At 36.7% G+C, this 20,783-nt stretch overlaps 1 protein-coding gene across 1 annotated transcript; it reads left to right on the top strand.

The window, feature by feature from the left end:
* The first annotated feature begins 346 nt into the window (after window positions 1–346).
* On the top strand, window positions 347–18,360 carry LOC140151102 (D-3-phosphoglycerate dehydrogenase-like). The gene is made up of 11 exons (XM_072173319.1): window positions 347–606; window positions 3,139–3,290; window positions 6,656–6,721; window positions 7,824–7,977; window positions 9,065–9,197; window positions 10,587–10,735; window positions 11,897–12,049; window positions 13,748–13,886; window positions 14,429–14,556; window positions 15,617–15,842; window positions 16,558–18,360. The coding sequence occupies exons 1-11, from the start codon at window positions 421–423 to the stop codon at window positions 16,707–16,709; spliced, it is 1,638 nt and encodes a 545-aa protein (XP_072029420.1). The 5' UTR covers window positions 347–420; the 3' UTR covers window positions 16,710–18,360.
* Window positions 18,361–20,783: the final 2,423 nt, after the last annotated feature.

Raw genomic sequence — 20,783 nt, forward strand, 5'->3', positions numbered from 1 at the left:
TTATGTACTAGGGAAAATACCAATAAAGTTCTGTAGGCCTATCATTTTTTTAAATTAAAATTACAATCTCACACCAGTCATGATCATTAATTTTACACCTGAACAACGCATTTGCATGTTAAGATGTCCAAAAGGCTTTAAATTATTTAAATAACAGGCATATAACCATTTTTGTGGAGAAATAAATTGTAGCCATTCGCTTATTTTCCACGTATCACCTTCCAATTTACCTCCGAATATTTGGAATAACCCATCACGAAGTGTCAAAGGTTAATAAATACAACCTTTGACATGTCAGTGTAGAAACCACATGTGGGTGCACTTATGTCATGCATGCTTCTGTACATGTGTCCAGTCCAGCCACCAGCTCGAAAACTGCAGCAGTCAGCTCATCGCATCTTCTTGTAATTTTCAGATCATATGAGCATTTGTCATAATTTAATTCGACAGTTCTGTGGAGTCTATAGAAACATGGCTTTTTCACTTCAAAAGGTTCTTATTAGCGATAACGTGGCTCCTGGCTGTGCGGAAATTTTACAGAAAAATGGAATCGCAGTGGAAACAAAGACAAAGCTTTCCAAAGACGAATTGATAAAGGAAATTCAGGTTGGTGTTGTTGTTTTGTTTTTCCATCCTATTCTCTTGCATACATGTTTAAACTGCTTGCAATGCAAAGCTTTCAAAAACATACTTACACAGTCACAGCTCACACTTTATAGCCATTAGTTTTAGTTACAGTTATGAGTTTTCAATTCCCCCAGGCCCAAATCTTAAATGCCAAACTCATTTGATTTTTAAATTCAATCAATGCATGCATGCATAGTCATGGATGTTTGTAGGACCTTCCACTGATTCAGGTCCTGTGATCCAGTGTGTAATGTGCACAGGTGGTGTGCGGCATGATGTACTTGAATACAGAGATGGCAAAACAGGGTCAGAAATTCGGCGAGAATCCGAGAATCGATTCTCGCAAAGATTCTCGTCAACAAAATTGCAAGAATCTAAATGGATTCTCGTAAATATTTCAAATTTATCATACAAAGTTATGTGGCGAGAATCCATGGATTCATGCAAAATTCCACTGGGAGAATCCAAAAGGATTCTCGCACTTGGTCGCGAATTTCAGACCCTGCAAAACCGCTTCTACTTCTGTGTTCAGCTACATGTAGCAGCTCATCATGTGCAGTGTGTGTGATCACTATCTCATATGGCGCAAGTAAGACGACTTTTGCGGTCAATCTAAATAATTTCTTGAGTGATCAGAGTCTGCATGATGAGTGCATGTACTACTATAGTTGGTACCTGAGAAAAAAAATGGTCCTATTCGTCGGACTACTTCTACGCAGAAATAGAAGTATGGCAAGAGGGTGAGATGGCCGAGCGGTTAAGGCGTTGCGCTGCCTGCCGGGAGATACGATCGATGAGGGTTCGAGCCTTGGGCTTGCCATCTCTAGGTGAAAATTCTCTTCCCTCCCAAAACGTTCCTATATGGTCGGAAATAGAATTTGAGTTAAGTTACTTCACAGCAAGGCATTAGCCAGAGGGGTGTCCAGGTGTCATTTGGACACCCTGTTTTCAATTTGGACACCCTAAAATTCTGATTTTTATAATGGAGTGAATAGAAAGTGGACACCCTGATTTTGAAGAATAAGGTATTTTTGACCATTTTGGACACCCTAAAGACACCCCTCTGGCTAATGCCTTGCTTCACAGAATTTAATTGTAGAATTTCTTCTCAGCCCCATACCTTGCTTAGCACGTGCAGATCTTTATATAGGTAGTGTATGTGCGACGTCCGTGATTCGGAAGTCACGTTTACAAAGCCGTTGGTCCTGTGTTCAGGAAGATTCATCCCTGTGCACGTTTAAGTGTCAGAGCTATTCGGAAAGAGAAGGGGTCATCCCGGCTCTGATATCTGCACTCAACCCTCTAGGTTCAAGAGGACAAGATGGGTGCGATACAACTGTAGGCCCTACATATAATAGGTTGTCTACCCATAAAATCCTGTAGAATGGCACATATTTTGTCCAATAAAAGTGAAAAGAGAAAACTTAAACTGGTTTCCTCCTGGGGCCTGGGGGTTTGTTCAAAAAAAATTTGTACGGGGTTGTACCATGCTGACTTTTTGCCTACTTTTTGCTGCCCGTCAGAATACCAATTTTCAACAAGCACCCGAAAATCACCCAAATTTACCGTAAGTGAGTGATTTTAAGGACACTTTTTTTCTTCAAAAAAGCGGGCGCATTATCTTCAATCACTGAAAACCCACCAACCAATCGATATACCAAAATCCCTCAAAAAGAAAACGTTTTCAAAACCATGGCACATCCCCAGTGTTCGAATTTAGGAAAAATAAATGGTTGTCCCATGGACAACCAGATTACAATTTCTGGTTGTCCGTCTAAGTTTTTGGTTGTCCGTAGGCCTACAAATGTGACTTTTGGCTAGATTTATGGTTGTCCGGCGGACAACCAAATCAGTATTTTTGGTTGTCCGGCGACTTTTTTGGTTGTCTCGGGCAACCGGACAACCAAAATTTCGAACGCTGCACATCCCCATACATTAGTTGTACATGTAGCAACTACAAATTTTGAACTTTTGAGCTGTGAGTTCCAATTATTGGAAATACATAATACATGTACCTTCAACCAGGGAGAGACCCCCGGGGTAGGTTAGGTTGAAGAGCGCAGTGCTGTTTTAAACCTGATTTCTTGATCCAAAAAGCTGCTATGTTGATCAAGGAACCAGGATTTCTATTGATAAACATGGTTTTTTGTTCAGGGATGGGGCGCATTTAAAACAGTAATGGTGACTCTCGCCCAGTAAATATTGAACTGTACTGTATAATTTGAAGGAATTAGTTTTGTGAGGTTCATTATTTATAAACCCCAACGGTATATTAATATCCAGATGAATTCCTATTTGGCAGAGTAAAAAACCTCCAAGATATGACCATGGGTTATGCCACATGAAGCAGATATGGGTTGACGCTTATTGTTGACTCAAAGAACCTTGCACTTCACAGCTAAAAATCTCATCAGCCATATTGGGGCATCCAACATTGTCCAATTTTAAAATCCCTGTCTAAACCATTTCAGTATAACAGTATTCCTGTCATGATTTCTCCTTTTCATTTAGAATTATGATGGTCTTATCGTGCGTTCTGCCACAAAGGTGACAGCAGATGTGATAGATGCAGCCAAGAACCTGAAGATCATTGGTAGAGCTGGAACGGGTGTGGATAACATAGATGTCAATGCAGCATCAAGACAGGGTATTATTGTTATGAAGTAAGTTGAACAATCTCTCTAATTTAGGGGTGGTGCAATGATTATGTGTACCCCCGGTCTGGTGAATTATAGGGGGGGCAAAGATTTTTTGGCAGGCCAAAAGGGTGGGCAAGCATTTTTGGCAGGTCGAAAGGGGTGGGGTCAACTATTTTTGGCAGGTCGAAGAAGGGGGCAAGCGATTTTTTGGCACAGATATTTTAGGTACCATTTCTATATAATATTACGCCTAGGTGTAGGAAAAACGTTAGGAACATATTATATGACAAGACAATTTAAGGTTTTAAATTACGGTTCCCCAAAATATTGCATGTGTAAGAGGGGGGCAAAGAATTTTTGGCACGTCAAAAGGGGGGGAAAAGGTTTTTTGGTATGTCAAAAGGAGGGGCAAAGATTTTTGCACGGCCAAAGGGGGGGGGGAAAGCGATTTTGGCAGACCATTTTGAAAATTCACCACCCGGGGGTACACATAATTATTGCACAGCACCTTCGGGCTGCTAAGAATATGCAATTGCGTTGTTTGCAGTGCAATTCACATGAATTTTTGCTTTTTTTTTACCTTCATTCATAGTTGATTAGGTGAAAAGAAATTGGGGAAAAATCACCAAAAATTATAAGTTTGGATCCCAGCAGGGCAAATGTGTAACTTATGGTCACTTCAGAAAAACATAGAAATGTGTACAAAACCAATTCATTTTGTTTTATAGATTATGAAGTGGACACAAGTTACAAGTGTACCCCTTTTGATACACAAACTATACAAATAACTCAAACAGACTGAATGATATAAATATTTTATTACAAATCTGAAGCACCTTTGATTTAAACAAAATCTTTGTGCTGTTGATAAGAATTCGTATGATGTTGTGTGATGTGGAATGGACCAGGTACATGTATAAGTTCAATGCCAGGCCATGCTAGTACGGCTTTATGTCTGGTGTCTGAGTGATAAAGACATTGACATTCTGATAAAGAAATATGGCAAAGAAATTGTAATTGAATTGCACAATACCATTGCCAATATGTATGTGCATCATATTACCACCATCCCAAATTGTGTAAAAAATGACAAAATCTATAGAGTGACAGTTTACATGGAAATGGAATACATTGTAGAGTGTGCGGGTTACAAATTTGACATTATGGCAGAAAATATTCATTACCTGGCTCTTCTGAACATTTTGATACATAATTTGTCCATTTGAAACATCTCAAAACCGTAAAATACAGCTTTTTTGGCTGCATGGCCTCTACATGTATAGAGCTTTTTTTAATCAAAATTTTGTTTTTAAAACAAGAAAATTGCAACTTTTTTTACGAGACAAACGAACGTACAATTTGAAACAAGAAAATGCATGTCCAGTAAGGTAGGTGTTTGAGGCAAGATGTTTTCCCCTTTTTACCTGTGGATGCAGTCTTGGACCAGTGGTTAGAGTTTATCATGGGTTTATTTTAAAATGGAAGAAAATCCTGGAATGTTATCAAGCAGGAATGAAATATATACCCAGAATTTAAATCTTCTTGCATTCAGATTTCAGTTCATTGGGAGTTTCTTGCATTCATCTAAAGCAATTTGATATCTGAAAAGTTGTGTTACCTTGTTATGAACTTCCAACAGACTAAATTATTAATGTCAATCTCGCCCACGGCTATGCAGAGCACCTGGGCGGCCATTTAATATGTGTAGGTACTTTGTTACTCAGTTTACATTTCTATTTATACCTGTCAGTAGTAGTACTATGTTACTCCATCCATCTGTCTTGACATAATTCTTGGCACTGGAATTGGACTACATGGAATATAGTACCAGTAACAGTTACACATTATAATGTTATTATTAGATGGGAGGAAAGCATGAAGGAGGATTTCCACTGCATGAAAATGTCATACTACTTTGAAAAGATGAGCATACAAATGTAGTTCATGGTTTTGAACAAAGTTTAATATGAGCAAACTTTGGTAACATATTTTTTGGTAATATGTGTCAAAGGACTGAATCTGAATCTTTGTATTTTTTTAAAATAAATTTTGAATTTTGAATTTGAGCTATGGTTTTGAAAAAGAATTTGACTGACAAAATGAACATGTTGGTCCACCTTGTTTTTGCAGGTTATAACTCCAGGAACCTTATAACACTGTATAACTTTTTGTCCCCCTCGGCATACTGTTTTGTGTTTTACTTGTATCCCCACATCAAGTATGTTTTTGATCATATTGAAAAACGGCACTATTTTAAAATGTCCATTTTCAAGCCTTCAATTGCAAACTAGCAATCCATTGCCATTGGCATAATAACATTTATCACAGTCGCATAATAGCTGATAGTAAACTACACTTGAACCCGATTCTGCCCTGTCAACACTTTGTACATTATAAGTTTAACATTCACAGAGTTGTTTGAAGATCAGTTGGTTAGAATTACTGTGTAATGACATCAGTGATATATGCAGCAATTTTTACGGTGTTACTAAGCTTTGTAGAATGGTTTTAATTCACAGTTTAAAAAAAGCTACACATTAAACCCTCTATTTGATAAAAAAAAAAAGATCTTTTTATTTGTGGTTATGAAGTTAATTATGAAATTTAGCATTGAAAATAAAAGCTTCTTGAAAATTATTTGCAATATGGTATGCCATGTCTCTCAGATTATGTAAGAGGTTCCCAGAAATGCATTTACTTACCAGTATTTACTATTTATCTCCAATCTGTTTCTTTATCTGTATATTGCCAAGTCTCCAATCTGATTCTCTCTGTCCAATATTGCTTAGTCATGCATTGGCTCCTTCACATCCGGTTTCTGTCAATCTAACTAACAAGATTGAGCCACCCACGTAGTCAAGGGGGGCAGCTGCCTCCCCTGTGAAAAGTCTTGCAATCTCCGCTCCACAGTGCTAGTTATATCATATTTTAACATTAAAAAGTGAGCTGTTGTAAACTGCTTATCCACAAAAATAGTCTGTTAAGTAAAATTTCAAAAAGATTAAGAATTGCTGATAACCATTCGCTGGCATATATAGTGCACGTTAGAATATGACCGTTGCTAGGTCAACTGGCTCATGCTTTCTTTGTTATGAACCACTGATTGAAATGATCACAACACAAAGCCTATGGCATATCATAATTCGGAACCAGTGTATGAGCCCAGGCTTGAACCAGTAACCAATGGTTACTAACGTGCACTACGGCAGCGAATTCAGATTACTGTATGAAATCTCCCTGATTCCAGATGTAAATGTAGGCATCACTGCAGTATGCTACAAATGCGGGCAGTGTATAACCAAAGTTTTAATTAAAATAACAAGATATCTTACCTTGTTAATCAGAAATCTTTTTCATTAACCTTTGTTATGTTTTTCTTTATCCTGTAGCACCCCTGGTGGCAATACAATGAGTGCTGCTGAACACACATGTTGCATGATTTGTTCTCTCTCAAGGTAAGTTGAAATGTACCGCTGTGAAAGTGGGCGTTTTCGTGCTGCATTTATCATGCGCTTTTCGCGTTCGAAGCAGCTACTGCAAAAATAGCAAGAGGTGAATAACTCCTTTTTTTGTGTGTATTCTGTAGGTCGGCATATAGATAGATCACTTCTTCCCATTGGTTGCTTTTGGTTTGCTGAGATTTGGCTGTTCCATTTCGTCCACCTCAGACATGAAATCACAAAACATGCCATGAAATAAATACCTCTTGATGAAACAATTCCCAAAGTTTTATTTCTTATCAGGGAAATCAATTTTGAATAATTACTAAAGACAAGGCAAATTGGTATTTCTGTGCTGAAAAAATTGACTTGAACTGAAAGGCCGTGTACAAACCATTTGGGATTTCACAAGGGAGTCACCTTTGACAGACGTGAGAAGTGGTTAAGTGTAATAGATGGAACAACGTCGACCGTGAGAATATAGCTCAATTGCATGGAAGCTTAGAATCACTAATTTAAAAACACAAGAAATGGTTCAAAATATTGGCAAAGTGCAAAAATAAATGTGCGAAAATGTCCACTTTTGCAGCATACACTAGGATTACAAACACTGTACCATCCAGGACACAGAAACCTCAATACACTCATAAAATGACCTCTGAATATATTGGATACAAAAACTCATGCTCCATCTGTTTTTGATCCAAGCTTGTTGAGCTATGCCACTGGAAATAAGGTTTTTTTGACCCTTGCTGATACATGAATATCAGGGACTGCCTTTTGAGGAGAGGCAGAGCAATCGCTGTCTACTACTTTCATTAAATCTGATGTAGGAGATTTTTAGCTCTGTTTAGTTGACCATTCTATTGTAAATGCACTAACAAAGCTCTCCTTGAAGGCTCCAGAAGAGTTAATGCTCTCCTGCAAATTCCAAAAGATAGTCCCTGATATATAGACAAATAATGGGGGAAATAAGGCAACTATTTGGAATTCCTTGGTGTGATATATGAGAGTGGGAATAACATAAGCGATCAATTTCTTTTTATAGATGTTTATTTTATTGCTAGAAATTATAAATACTAAGACTTAGCATGGATTTCTTTGTTTCACTTTTCAGAAACATTCCTCAAGCCCATATGTCAATGAATGAAGGTCGTTGGGATAGAAGCAAGTTCATGGGTCATGAGCTGTACGGTAAAACTCTGGCAATCATTGGGCTGGGCAGAATTGGCAAGGAAGTGGCATTACGTATGCAGTCGTTTGGTATGACGGTATGTAGTCCAATCAAATTAATATTACTGTCGGGTTGCTATTTGGAAATCGGAGCTTGCGGTGCAATTTATTGATCATAAGCAGTTGAAAGTTAGACGCTAAACTAACACAATTATTGTAAGTGATTTGAGTGGAAATACAATATTGCAACATTTCAAGTATAAATTAATATTAGATAACATATGTTTTGCAAACTGCTGAAATTAATTAAAATTGATTTTGCGCAACCGGTAACTTGTATTGCTTGATTACACCAATTATGTAAATTGATGTGATGATTGCTGTTTTTTATGTTCCGTTGTGTCTACACATATCATGCGCTGCATCAATGCTTCATGGGGAGTGGCCAGATGGCATGCTCATTAAAAGTCTTCATAATTCGAACAGTTCCAGATTCGTACTGATTGGTTGTCAAAATTTAGATCTAAAGTAAGGACAGATGTTTACATGGATTGTTCTAATGTTTTTTGTGACTGTTAATTGGATAGCGCACATTAAGTTAATTTTAATTGTATTATCTGGTGCCATTTGCAGCTCACATTGAAATTCACCCAATATTAACGTTCAAAATATTCAAATTCAAGTAGCAGGATTAACATGTGTTTTTGTGTCATTTGCAATGACATTTACCTACCTCATTGTTGTGATTACATCATCATTTTGGGCATCTGGTGCAAACTTAGCATCATTTCATGCTTTCATATCGTTAATTTGTCAGACAGCCAAATCTTGATTCAGCTTTCGGAAAATTCATGTTACGTGTGCATTATTTTTGAATTAGAGAACAAGGGATCTATGCTTTACATAATAGAGGGCCGCATATCAATTTTTAAGAGAGATCGGATAATAACAGTGTAATCAAAAGAGGGCAGCGTACAGGGATAGCTAACGGTGCATCGCAGTACGGTCGATGATGATAACCTTTAAGAAAATGATATGCTGTCCTCTATACAATGTAGGTGAAGCATTGATCCCTTGTTCTCTAATTAAAAAAATAATGCATGCATAACATGAATTTACCGAAAGCCATGATCTGCTGAATTTATAACGATATAATCATGCCTGGTTTTCATCACTACTTTACAGACCATAGGTTATGATCCCATCATTCCTGCCAAAGTGTCTGCTGAATTTGGAGTGGATTGGATGGAGCTGGAACATCTCTGGCCCAAGGCTGATTACATCACTGTACATGTACCACTCATTCCACAAACAAAAGGTAACAGAACAAGTGCAAAAAATATAAAAAAAGTTGTAGAGATTAGATGATTTTCTGATTCACACTGCTTAGAAAAACAGCTCAAAATTTTCAACTCATTCCTGCCGAGTCATTTTAAACCCCAACTTGTTTCATGTGGCACATTTCAGAGATCTGTTTCGAGACCGTAGTACCGGAAGGCTCCACACCACTTAATAGAGTGTTGTAGATGGCTGGCATGTAGAACGACCCTCCATCCCTGTTGAGGCTCCTCCTCCTTTTGATTTGTACCGCTTCAGACACCCCTCTACCAAACCAGGTTCCATGATACTGATGTTGTGTCTATAGTTGTCTTTGGGTGATCAGCAACAGGGGAACCCTGGAACAGGGTTCCAAGATCTGGATGGAGGGTGGTCCTTCTTGCCAGCCATCTATAATTCTACAGGGTTCCTGTGGTCCTTGAAAGTGCTTGAATTTGACAACACCTTTTCAAGGCCTTGAAAATCCTGGAAATTTGCACAAGATCCTTGAAAGTCCTTGAAAATTGGAATTTTACCTAAAGTATTAATTTTGACAAAATTTGGGGAGTGGAGAGGAGTTGTCACTTTCGTTAATATGTGTCGCATGGAGAGCCGCATCATGATTTTTGTGTTGTGGCAAGTCCTTGAAAATCATGCTTTTGGAACTTGAAAGTCCTTGAAAAGTCCTTGAATTTTAAAAGGCTTCAAGGTGTGGGAAACCCGATTCTACCGAGTGGTGTAGAACCTTTGGGAGTGAGCTGAAAGCTATGTTAAAGCTGTGTGAATCAGAAAATCATCTAATCTTTACAACAATAACCTATGTCAAATGTTGAATATAGTGGCATTCTTTGAAATGGATTTTAAGTTGAAACTGAACAGAGCTGCTCGCATTGTATTCCAAGTCCCTCGCCGCTTATACTCGTCATCCGAGCTTCTTGACTCCCTCCACTGGCTACCCATCGAAAAATGCATCAAGTTCAAAATCCTCTTATACATCTACAAGTCACTGAATGATCTGTCACCAATATACCTGTCTGATTGTTTGACGATCTATATCCCAACCAGAGAGGGTTTACGCTCGGCGTTAGACGAACTCGTCTAGTTGTCCCCAGGAGCAACAGATTAATTGGTGATAGGTCTTTCAGTGTACAGGGACCCAAACTGTGGAACAATATCCCTTTAAACATCAGAGTTTCCCCCACTGTAGATAGTTTCAAGAGTAACCTTAAAACTCACTTGTTCTGATTGTTGCTTTTAAACCTTTTTTCAGGTATTATATGTTTTTGTATATTTTTTGTATCTTTGTAAAGTGCTTTGATCAGGTTGGAAAAGCGCTATATTAAGTGCTGTTATTATTAACTGGTTAATGTATGATTCTTTTAATCATCAGGTTTGATTGGGGAGAAGAGTTTTCCACAGTGTAAGAAAGGTGTACGTGTTGTGAACGTAGCAAGAGGTGGCGTCATCGATGAAAGCGCCCTCGTTACTGCATTAGAGTCTGGTCAGTGTGGTGGAGCAGCTTTGGATGTATTTGAAGAGGTATGTTTACCACTGGCTTTAAAAACTTTTTAAATTTTAAAGCCCTGACACATAAAGTGTCTACTCATCCTGCACATGAATACAGAATGTCAGTGATTTAAACTGGATAGACACTCTCATCATCTAAATGATAGGCAAGCTATTATGCACTATCTGCAGCCAAATGAGTTTAACTACTTGATTAACATTCTCATATCTTTACAGTGAGAAAAGTGAAGAGATTGTACATTTGGGAGGAATTTGATGTAGGAAAATTTTTTAAATTTTTCCTACATCAAATTCCTCCCAAATTATACTAAATAACTAGTATTTTGCAGTTCACATACAAATCCCATTCTTTTGTTTGGTGCGCACATATTTTGTCAGACTTACAAAACATTAGCTACTGTACGTTTTTTAAGTACAGGTCAACCACTGAATCCAGGAAGTTGCAAGATGTTGCTAAATTTTTTGTCTAAAGGTTATCACTACGCTTCTTTTAAAGAATGCTCTCAAGTTTAAATAGTTGTGTGAGGGGATTTGTAAAAAAACTTTTGCACAAGATTGTCTAAACTGTCTGTAAAACTAAACAGCTGTCCAATTGGCTCAATTGGTAAGACAAGAGAAACAAATTATTTTGAACTTTCAATCGACCATCGATGCTTAATCGATCCTTATATTATATATGAGATCAATTAATTTTCTATTGTTGATTGTGATAACATGGTAATTTTTACCTCTAGTGATATTGACAAATGAAAATTTAGCATTCTGATTAATTAGTTGATAGTTTATTAATAGCAAGCATCAACGCAGTATCGATGGTCAATCCAAATATCGAACAAATTTGTTTCTGGTGCCAAAGGTTTTAGACTCTGGTGCATGTTGGTACAAGTCTGAACCCTGCAGTGCCTTTTTTCTCTTCTTGTGGGAAATTTGAACCAGCTTGAAATTCCCCTGGGCAAGGAACTTACTGCTATTAGTCCCGGGGTCTACCTGTAAAAAACTCTGGGAGCAGATCCTGGCTATGATGGTTATATATGAATGGTTTATAAAGTGTGAGACATTCTGTAAAGTGTAATATGTAATTGCATTATATAAATCAACGACTCTTCTTTATCTACAATTACATAATGTTTCTAACATGTAAACTAATGCTGATATTGTGCAATTGTATTTCAGGAGCCTCCAACAAACAAAGCTCTAATCCAGAACCCACTGGTTGTAACCACTCCTCATCTTGGTGCCAGCACAAAAGAGGCACAGGTCAGGGTTGCCGTGGAGATTGCAGAACAGTTTGTTGATGCAGTCAATGGAAAATCACTGGTTGGAGCAGTAAGTAGACCATGTAGCCTTCTGCCTATGGAATGGGAGAAAACACTGGGAGAATGTGTCCTTAAAAGGCAGAAAAAGTCAGTTAATTCATTGATTTATTGTAATTCTAAGCTTTTCTAACCCAAGCTTTTTGTCAGAGTTACATAAAGGTGTTTTCATAGTGATGGATCTTTTCATTAAACACCAGTGCGTTGTATTACACCATGTTTGATGATCAAACATGGCATACATGGCACCTTATGCAAGGCATTTCAAAGATAAGATAGGGTTTATTTGTATTAATAATCTTAATTGTTAGCTGTTTAATGAATTGATCAAATACTGTATATTGGGATATTTTCATGGGTTAATTTTTTGTGATTTCATCATTTCTGGACAGTTTAGTGAGTGTTTAAATCGCGTTTCCAAATATATTTACATTAAGTACTATGTGTAATAAATATTTTAGTGGGATTAAAAATTTGTGGCTGTCTGTTCAACCTTGAAAAGCAGGAAAATTAAACCCTCACAAAAATTTCCTGTTATGAATGTTTAAAGAGTTAGCAGCACATCTGGATTCATTCATAAAGTGTTACACAAGCTCAGCATTTTATGGCATAACATAATCCATGATAATAAAAATGTCCAACTCGCCAAGGTCCTGACCATCTAAAAGAACATTGTGATATGTAAGGACAAGGTTACCTGCCAAAATCCTAGTATAAACATTTAGTAATTGTTGGTATTTAGTTCCTGCACTAACCTGCCAGTTGACCCGGCCAACGATTTTGGACCTTTAATAGTAAAGTTAGGCCAAATAAAAAAATGAACATGTTCTACGTCCCCTCCCCCTTCCTTTTATGAGGTTTCTTCAATTATATTTTTATTTTGTGCAGTCATATAACTTAAATTTTTCAAAAAATATTCCTAGGAAGTAAAGATGCTTTTCATGGCCTTGCTAATATACAAGAAACACTCTTGGAAGGTTTTGTGATAATTAGAAACCAGAAATACAAATAAAAACCCGGAAATGAAACATGGTTTTTATTTTACTTGGCCTTGTATGTAAAGTTACAATGTATACATTTTTGGTATTTTTGACTTTGACTTGAGGCGAGTGGAAGCAAACACTTTCCTAAAAGCTCTCCTCACCAAGGAGTGTGATTTGTTCAGCAACCTGGATCTTGCTAACTCCCCTAAAATTTCATCACATGACTGAATACAGAATAAATTGTAAATTTTAAGATCCATGTTATTGTGCGATTTTGTAGCACACTTGCAATCATAAAACTCAATGATGTTCAATGAAATCACTCTCCTTATGACTCTCCTAAACATGCTTGGGGGAGCAGTGGGTTGCATGCCTACAATTTATAGAAGTCAAGTTGAATGTTCTCAGGCGAATTATGTATATAGCTCACCTGCAATATTTAAAAATTCTACTTCCCTGACCACTCTCTGAAACATCCTGAGAGAGCAAAGTAAAAGCTTGACTGCAAATTTCAAAATCAAAACTTGGTCAAGCTTTATGTGAGACCATATCTTAAAAACTGTTTGTGGTGATATTGTCAGGAATAACAAAGATAGCATTTTTATACAAAGAAAAGATGCTAAAGCCAAGTTGATGCATATTCATCAGGCCTTTTGTTGACACCCTGTCCATGGTGAGTAATGCTGTAAGGTTAATTAATTAGTGTTATATACTTTTTCTATCTACAGCTTAATGCCCCTGCCTTGGCAAACGCATTAAAAGAGGAGACCAAACCGTGGGTTAAAGTTGGTGAAGGTTTAGGCGTCTTAGCTGCTGCTTTAACTGGCAAGGCTAATAGTCAGACTGAGATACAACTAACTACATACGGTAAGTAGGCCTATGGTGAATGGTTTGACCTAAAAACGAGGGTCAAAATGCTACTATAGTCCATTTTGCTTCCTTTTGAGAGTGACGTTAGTGCGTGCTCCAGTGCACATAGTATTGAGCCGGCATGTTTACACGTGCAATCAGTGGCCCAACATCTGTACACATCTGCATCTCTGACAAAGTACTTGTTGAGAAGTGAAAAGGACTATAATGCTACTGCTAGGGCATTGTGGGGACCAATTCAGTGGTGATTTAGTAGACTTACTCCATTGTTGTATGCCAACTGCGTATGTTTATTGTTTAATATTTGTGACGACTGACCTTGGTGCCCATGTCTTGCCATGTCATTGTAACAGGATCGCCAACTGATATGTTTCAAAAACAAAGGAAGATAGATTCTGGTGGAAACTCCAATGGGGATGGATTTAATGCATACTGCATGGAAGATCAACTTGGAGTGAAGGTGAACAGAAATGTATTATTACAGTATTATATTCGATGATACTATTTCATTTCACTGTGATTTTTGTTGTGTAATACAGGTGGTGAACTAAAGGAAGCAGGGTCCTTCCTTCAAGCTGCAGTGTGTATGGGATTACTTAAGGAGCAGGCGACATCAGCCCTCAATCTGGTCAATGCTGCAGTATTCAACAAAGAGATTGGAATTCAGGTGAGATGACACATTTTTTATCAAGGCTTGTTGCTTGGAATGGATTCTTGTTGTGATTACCTCTCGACTCAATTGAGATGAGATGTTTGTTTGAAATCAATAGATTACTACTTAACTTTTCACCTCAGTGAGTCGGTGACATCAGTGCGCATTTTAATTCTGCATATTAAACAACTCCTGAAATACAAAATTTACACTGTCTGCATAAAACAAATTTGTAAAACAAATTTGCGGTGTAGCTTTAGCTGGAGTTATTGTAAATATTTACCTTATTTGTGACTTATGAAACCCAATTAGATCACGTCCAATCGTGACTACAACTATTATAGATGAATGAGTCATGCAATTCTAGCATGTATTGGATATGTGAATATAGCCTAGGTTAAGTTTGAGTTGAAGATGATTTCAAAATGATTCTCAGCTTGTGCTCTTGATGACCTTTTGAACCAAACATGCAATTGCTTCATAAGAAACTTGATTTCAAGTTGATTCACCAACTCAAAATGTGTGATTCCTTATTTGACTGCAATAACAGCCTTTTGTAATTTAAAATATGTACTAAGGTATCAAGTCTGAGCCTAGTGGGACTTGAGATATTCCATGCAGGAGCAACTGCAGAGCCGAAACTTTCCTCTTTTTAGCTGATTTCCTTGTTTTTTATTCCTGAAATTTATGCATTATTTGTTATTTTCAACCCAATTTGAGCTTTTTAGCATGATTTTGCGCTATTTTTCTCAAGCATTTTCCTCTTTTTTCACAAATTGATCAGTTTCAGGTCTGCAATTGTAATCACCCGATGTACAATCTCAAAACCCAATTCCTTATGAGATAAATATTTTTGGATTCCTGTACGTACACAATTTGACTGCTCATTGCCAGTGCAATAGCTGCCCTGTGAACATTTGGCAATTTACACCGTATATTGTACTCATCTACACATGGCAGCTATTGCACTTACCCACTTCTGGCACTGAGCAATCGAATTTCAAAATCTATCATGAAGCAGCCCATTGCCCATATAAATTTCTTCTCACACAGTTATATGTATTGTTTATTCCAGGTGAATGTGAGCCATCAAGCCGAAGCACCTGCCACGCTGACCGCTGCTGTGTCGGTGCTCATCAAGTCTAACAACACAACTTATAAGTTGAGTGGTACCGTCCTGGGCAGCGCCCCTGTGCTCTGTGAAATCGATGGAGCTACGTTTGTGAGTGCTGTGGTTCTCAGTGGTAACCTGCTGCTTTATAAGAGTGAATCCAATGGTGCCACCTTCTGTGCTGTCACCTGTAAGTGTCCGTAATGTAATAATATTTCTTTAGGGCATGGGAGCGTTAAACGCATGTACCGTTAAACGCACGCATGATCCGTTAAACGTTAAGCAATTATGGTAAACGTGTAACACGCAAGTCATTTTCAACCTTCAATTTTCCATGAAAGTAACAAAATCTGAAGACGACATTAATAATTTACATGAACCTTGCTCAAAACATTCAGTATTTAACACTAAAATGTCGAAATAATGCATAGTTTCTGACATGTTTGGGTCGTTGACTTCGCGAATTGTACCTTATGTACGGCGCCATCAGTACTAACATATTCTGTTAGAAATTCCGGTTTTATGAGGTGCACCGCACCTATCATATATTCATGAAATCTTGCCGGTAGACGGGGCTGGATCTGTGCATGTTAATACGTTAAACGCACGCATCACTGATGCATTAAACGATTAGGAAAATAAACGGAATAACCCATCCCTAATTTCTTTGTGTCATTCAGATTTGCTACAACTGCATGTAAAAGAAAGATGACTCTCAACACAAGTGACCATATTAAATTGAATACATTCCTATTCAAATTGAGAACCAAGTACAAAAGAGATCTGAAAACAAGAAACCCCATCAATAATGTGAATGACTTTGTATTTTATTATTCATATAGGTGATAGTAATATATGAGAACATCACTGAAGACTTGTATCTTTTCGCTTATATTTCCCTCCAGGTGCATTGAAAGGCAACAGCCAGATTATGTCATATTCATCCACTGCACAAACCGACAGCAGCATGTGGGGTGCCATCCAGCTTGCAACACCGCTGCCCAATGTAGATGGTGTCAAACCACACGTCAAAAACGTGGTGCAGCTTACAATTTAAGATACGCAAGGAGGAAGGTGATGCGAGCTATGTATTGGAAGGCTATCAAGTTGCTTTATGTATCATGTTTGCTTCTTTGCATTATTCAGTTTTGGAAAGTACAGTTTGTCCACTCCGAAGTACAAAGTGACAACGTGCGAGTAAACAGTGTGCAGTGCTGCGTCTCTGCTTCAGGTATGCATGCCTTCAAAGTCGGCACAATGTGTGCATTCGCGTTGGTACTTTGTACTTGGAGCAGACTGACTGTAAGCAAAGGGAGACCATTCAGCATCCATTCTCTTTAAATCAATCTTTGAAAGAAAATACACCTGTACGGAATAGATTTTTAAGTGTTCGCAGGTTACAAAATAGAACATTCCCAAAACCTATTTTTAAAATGTGACCGGCATCGTTCAAAAGAAGCATTGAAATTGAAGTCGGAGGATATGTGAAACTTTGTTGGAAACTATATTTCTTTTTCTGTTTTCAGATAAGATCAGCATTTATGTGTGTTGGCAAGATACATTAAAACTGGCCACCAAATTTAAAATCAGCAAGTACACTGATGCTGAAAGCTGGAGGTATTCCTAAAATCATTTGGGAGTTTTGTTGAATTTAAATTCTAGTTTTTGAAATTCTGTACAATATTCCTTTTTGCATCGTTATTTTAACACAATGAATGGATAAGCTGAGTTGGTGGTTTTCTTGTGCATTCAATTTTCAAAACCTGTTATAATAGCTTGTACTTTCCTTCAAAATTGTAACATTGTAGAAACCAAAGCTCTATTTGAACTTGTTGTAAATGTTTACAAAAACAGAAATTGACAAAAACTGAAAATTTCAAAAACAGAAGGGAATACCATACAATTTTCTTTCATATTTTGCATTGTTATGTTCACACAATGAATGGATAAGCTGAGTTGGTGGTTTTCTTGTGCATTCAATTTTCAAAACCTGATATAATTATAAATAGCTTGTACTTTAACATTGTGGAAACCAAAGCACTATTTGAACTTGTATTATGTTCAGAAAAAACAGAAATTATCAAAAACTGAAAATGACAAAAACAGACAAGAATATTAAGATTAACTTTTACCATATTTCCTGTAATAAGCCCTGCTAGGAAGAAGCAGCTTTATATGCGGTTTCACGACTAGTCGACTACAGTATTTAAAAGCTAACCTTATTAAATTTGGGCATTTATGTTTACTTCATTAGTTATTTACCATTGCCTAGATTGTACTACTTGTGTATATATTTTTTCCTATTGTAATTGTTGTATGAAGCTTGTCACAAATGGTATTTTGCTTTATGGATGTTTCTATTTTTTGTTACGTCAAAATTTAATTTGTATAATCATGCATAAGATTGATCATAGACAGCTGCCTCTTGCATAGAATAAATATTTTATATATAATGTATGTGATATGATCCAACCAAATGAGTATTGGATTAGGAAAATTAATTAATTACAAACTCTGTGTGTTAATACTAAATTAATGAAATGTTTACTTCATTGAAATTCCATTTGTTTTGGAACTACTGGAAGTATTATAAGGTTTCCAAGATCGGAATGATAATATACACCAGTTGATCAGGAGTTTAGTAGATTTGATTTGACCAACATACAATACAGTGTACAAAAGAAAATTAACTATAGCTTTGGTCTTTGATCAAGATTTATGTTCAAATATTACCTGACCTACCTGAATATCTTGTATAATTACATGATATTGCATCACTGATCGCTGGACAATTTAAAATCTCATGACATGCCATCAAGTGTATATTCGTAGAAGAGATGCAGCACTGATGTAGTGAAATGTCCATGTGAGTGGACGTCTTTGTCATTTGTTATGGTCACTATTTTTCCTGTTGTCTTAGTTTTGTTGAATCACATCACATAAGTTTGTGTGCTTGCCTTAGAATAGATGTAGATGTTAGTATGATGCTATATTAGGAAATTGCATACTATAGATAGTACTTATAAAATTGACATCTAGTTGCCCAGGTAGGATGTCAAAGTTACAAACATCAGGGTTTTATTATCAAAAACAGTTGTTTAATAAATTTATCGCAAGGTTTACTGTCACCTTATGCGAGCTAAGCGCAATACATTCCATTTGAAATCCCCTTCCTTTTTGGAAGGTTACACATGTTTATCCCAATTCCAGTTGTACCAAATGCTCAATCCTGTTGGCAATATTAGCCTGTTTTGCAACAAATTCTAGAAGAATTCAGTGGAAGATTTTGGAATGCTGATGGATTTTTATTTGGGAATTCCAAAAGTGTTTACATGCTTCATCCATATTTAAATACATTGGATCTGAAATACCTTAAATGTTTAAATTTGGTTTGAATCCCAAATACTACCCGATGTGTGTAAATTTCAAGTGGAGTAGTCCAATAAATGATCCATCAGTCATCCAGCCAAGTACATGACTGCTATAACCAGGGCTGGAAAAAGTGCACAATTTCCCAGGAACTCTTTAAGATTTCCCCCCAATTTCCCACTATTCCTTATGCATTTCTTTATTTAGAACTCAAAATTTTCCTCCAAATCACAAAATTTTCCTGGAACCAGGTTCCCAAGTTCCCTATTTTTTCAGACATGGGCTATAACTAGATTCTTGATATTTGATTGGGTAGGCAGGTGTGACTGGGATTCTAAAAGCATGCCTACAAATATACCAAAAATGTACAAATTTTGATTATTTCTATTAAAAGTTATGGTAAATTGGTCCAATTTAGGAAACTTCTCGCATATTTTGTTAAAAGGCATGAAAAGTCTGCACTCCACTAGATTCAGAAAAAACAAATGCATTTAACCCCATAGACTGGTAAGCTTAACTAGTGAAAAGAAATTAACAGGCTGCTGCCAAATTTAACTATATGTAGCTGGGGGTCTTACCGTCTAAGTGGAGCATGGTAGCAGGGAAGCGTGGCAGATTTGGGGTGCATTATAAATGCTTTTTGATATAACTTTGGGTCACAATTTTGAGAAAACCCCTTGCAGCATTTTATATTGGTATAAAGGACATTTTATGAATTTCTTGTACAATTTTCTATTGCCAAATACAAAAGGTTCTCATATTGTAAAATAACACTTACTGCTACCTGGCCTAGATTCGCATGGTATTGGCGAGAGAATTGGAGACTCATTAATAGAATTAAGGCATGATTAATTCTTTTATGCCTGACGTATTTGGTGGTTGTATTTCATCAGATAATAAAATAAAGATTCTTGAAAATGTGATTTTCCTGTTTTTTCTATACCTTGATCATAATGCTATGGCAGCCAAGTATTAACATGAGTATCACTAAAATTATTACATTTAAAAATAGTACAACCAAATTTGGTACTATCTACGGAAAATGTATGTTTTCACACAGAAATGAACTTAAACCAGCATTATATTTGTATAAGAACTAGGCACTATATATTGGCAGCCATACTGATGGGCACAGTAAGTGTTAATACCTTGGGGGTCCAATTACTGTAAAGCATGATATATTCGCTGCATTAAAATTTCACATTTGGGAGAGAACCCATGTTTCTACGACATGAAATTTTAATGATTTTATACATTTCCTTAACAGGTCTATAGGAAGAAAAATTATTTATGTGCATGAAAATTTCGTAAATCAACTGCACTCGCAAAATTTGTGAAATTTTCATCCACGAAAATGTTTCATGCTTTACAGTAGTTGTCTCATAAATAGGTAGTTAACAATGAGAGTTATTTATACCATAATTACAATTATTTATAATGTCTTCATTCATTATTATTGTTGGTATTTATTGGTATTATTTATTTTGCAGCTGTTTCAGTTATGAGTTTATTAAAGGGACCTTCGGAGATCTGTCAAAGACCAAAAAAAATGGAAATCACTTAACAATTGTTGATGAGCAGGGAATGCCATAAATAATTTTCTATTCAGATAAACCAGCAAAATATCTTCGAGATGGCGCCCCTATTAGATTTGCTTTCCGGCATAAAGAATTATGATTTGTATCACTTGACATGCCAATGAAGTGTCTAGCTTTTTCATTGTAGGAATTAATTACTATATTATTAAATATTCTGAAAGTGC

This window comes from Amphiura filiformis, chromosome 4 (genome assembly GCF_039555335.1).
Source record: "Amphiura filiformis chromosome 4, Afil_fr2py, whole genome shotgun sequence".
In the NCBI taxonomy this organism is placed as follows: Eukaryota; Metazoa; Echinodermata; class Ophiuroidea; order Amphilepidida; family Amphiuridae; genus Amphiura; species Amphiura filiformis.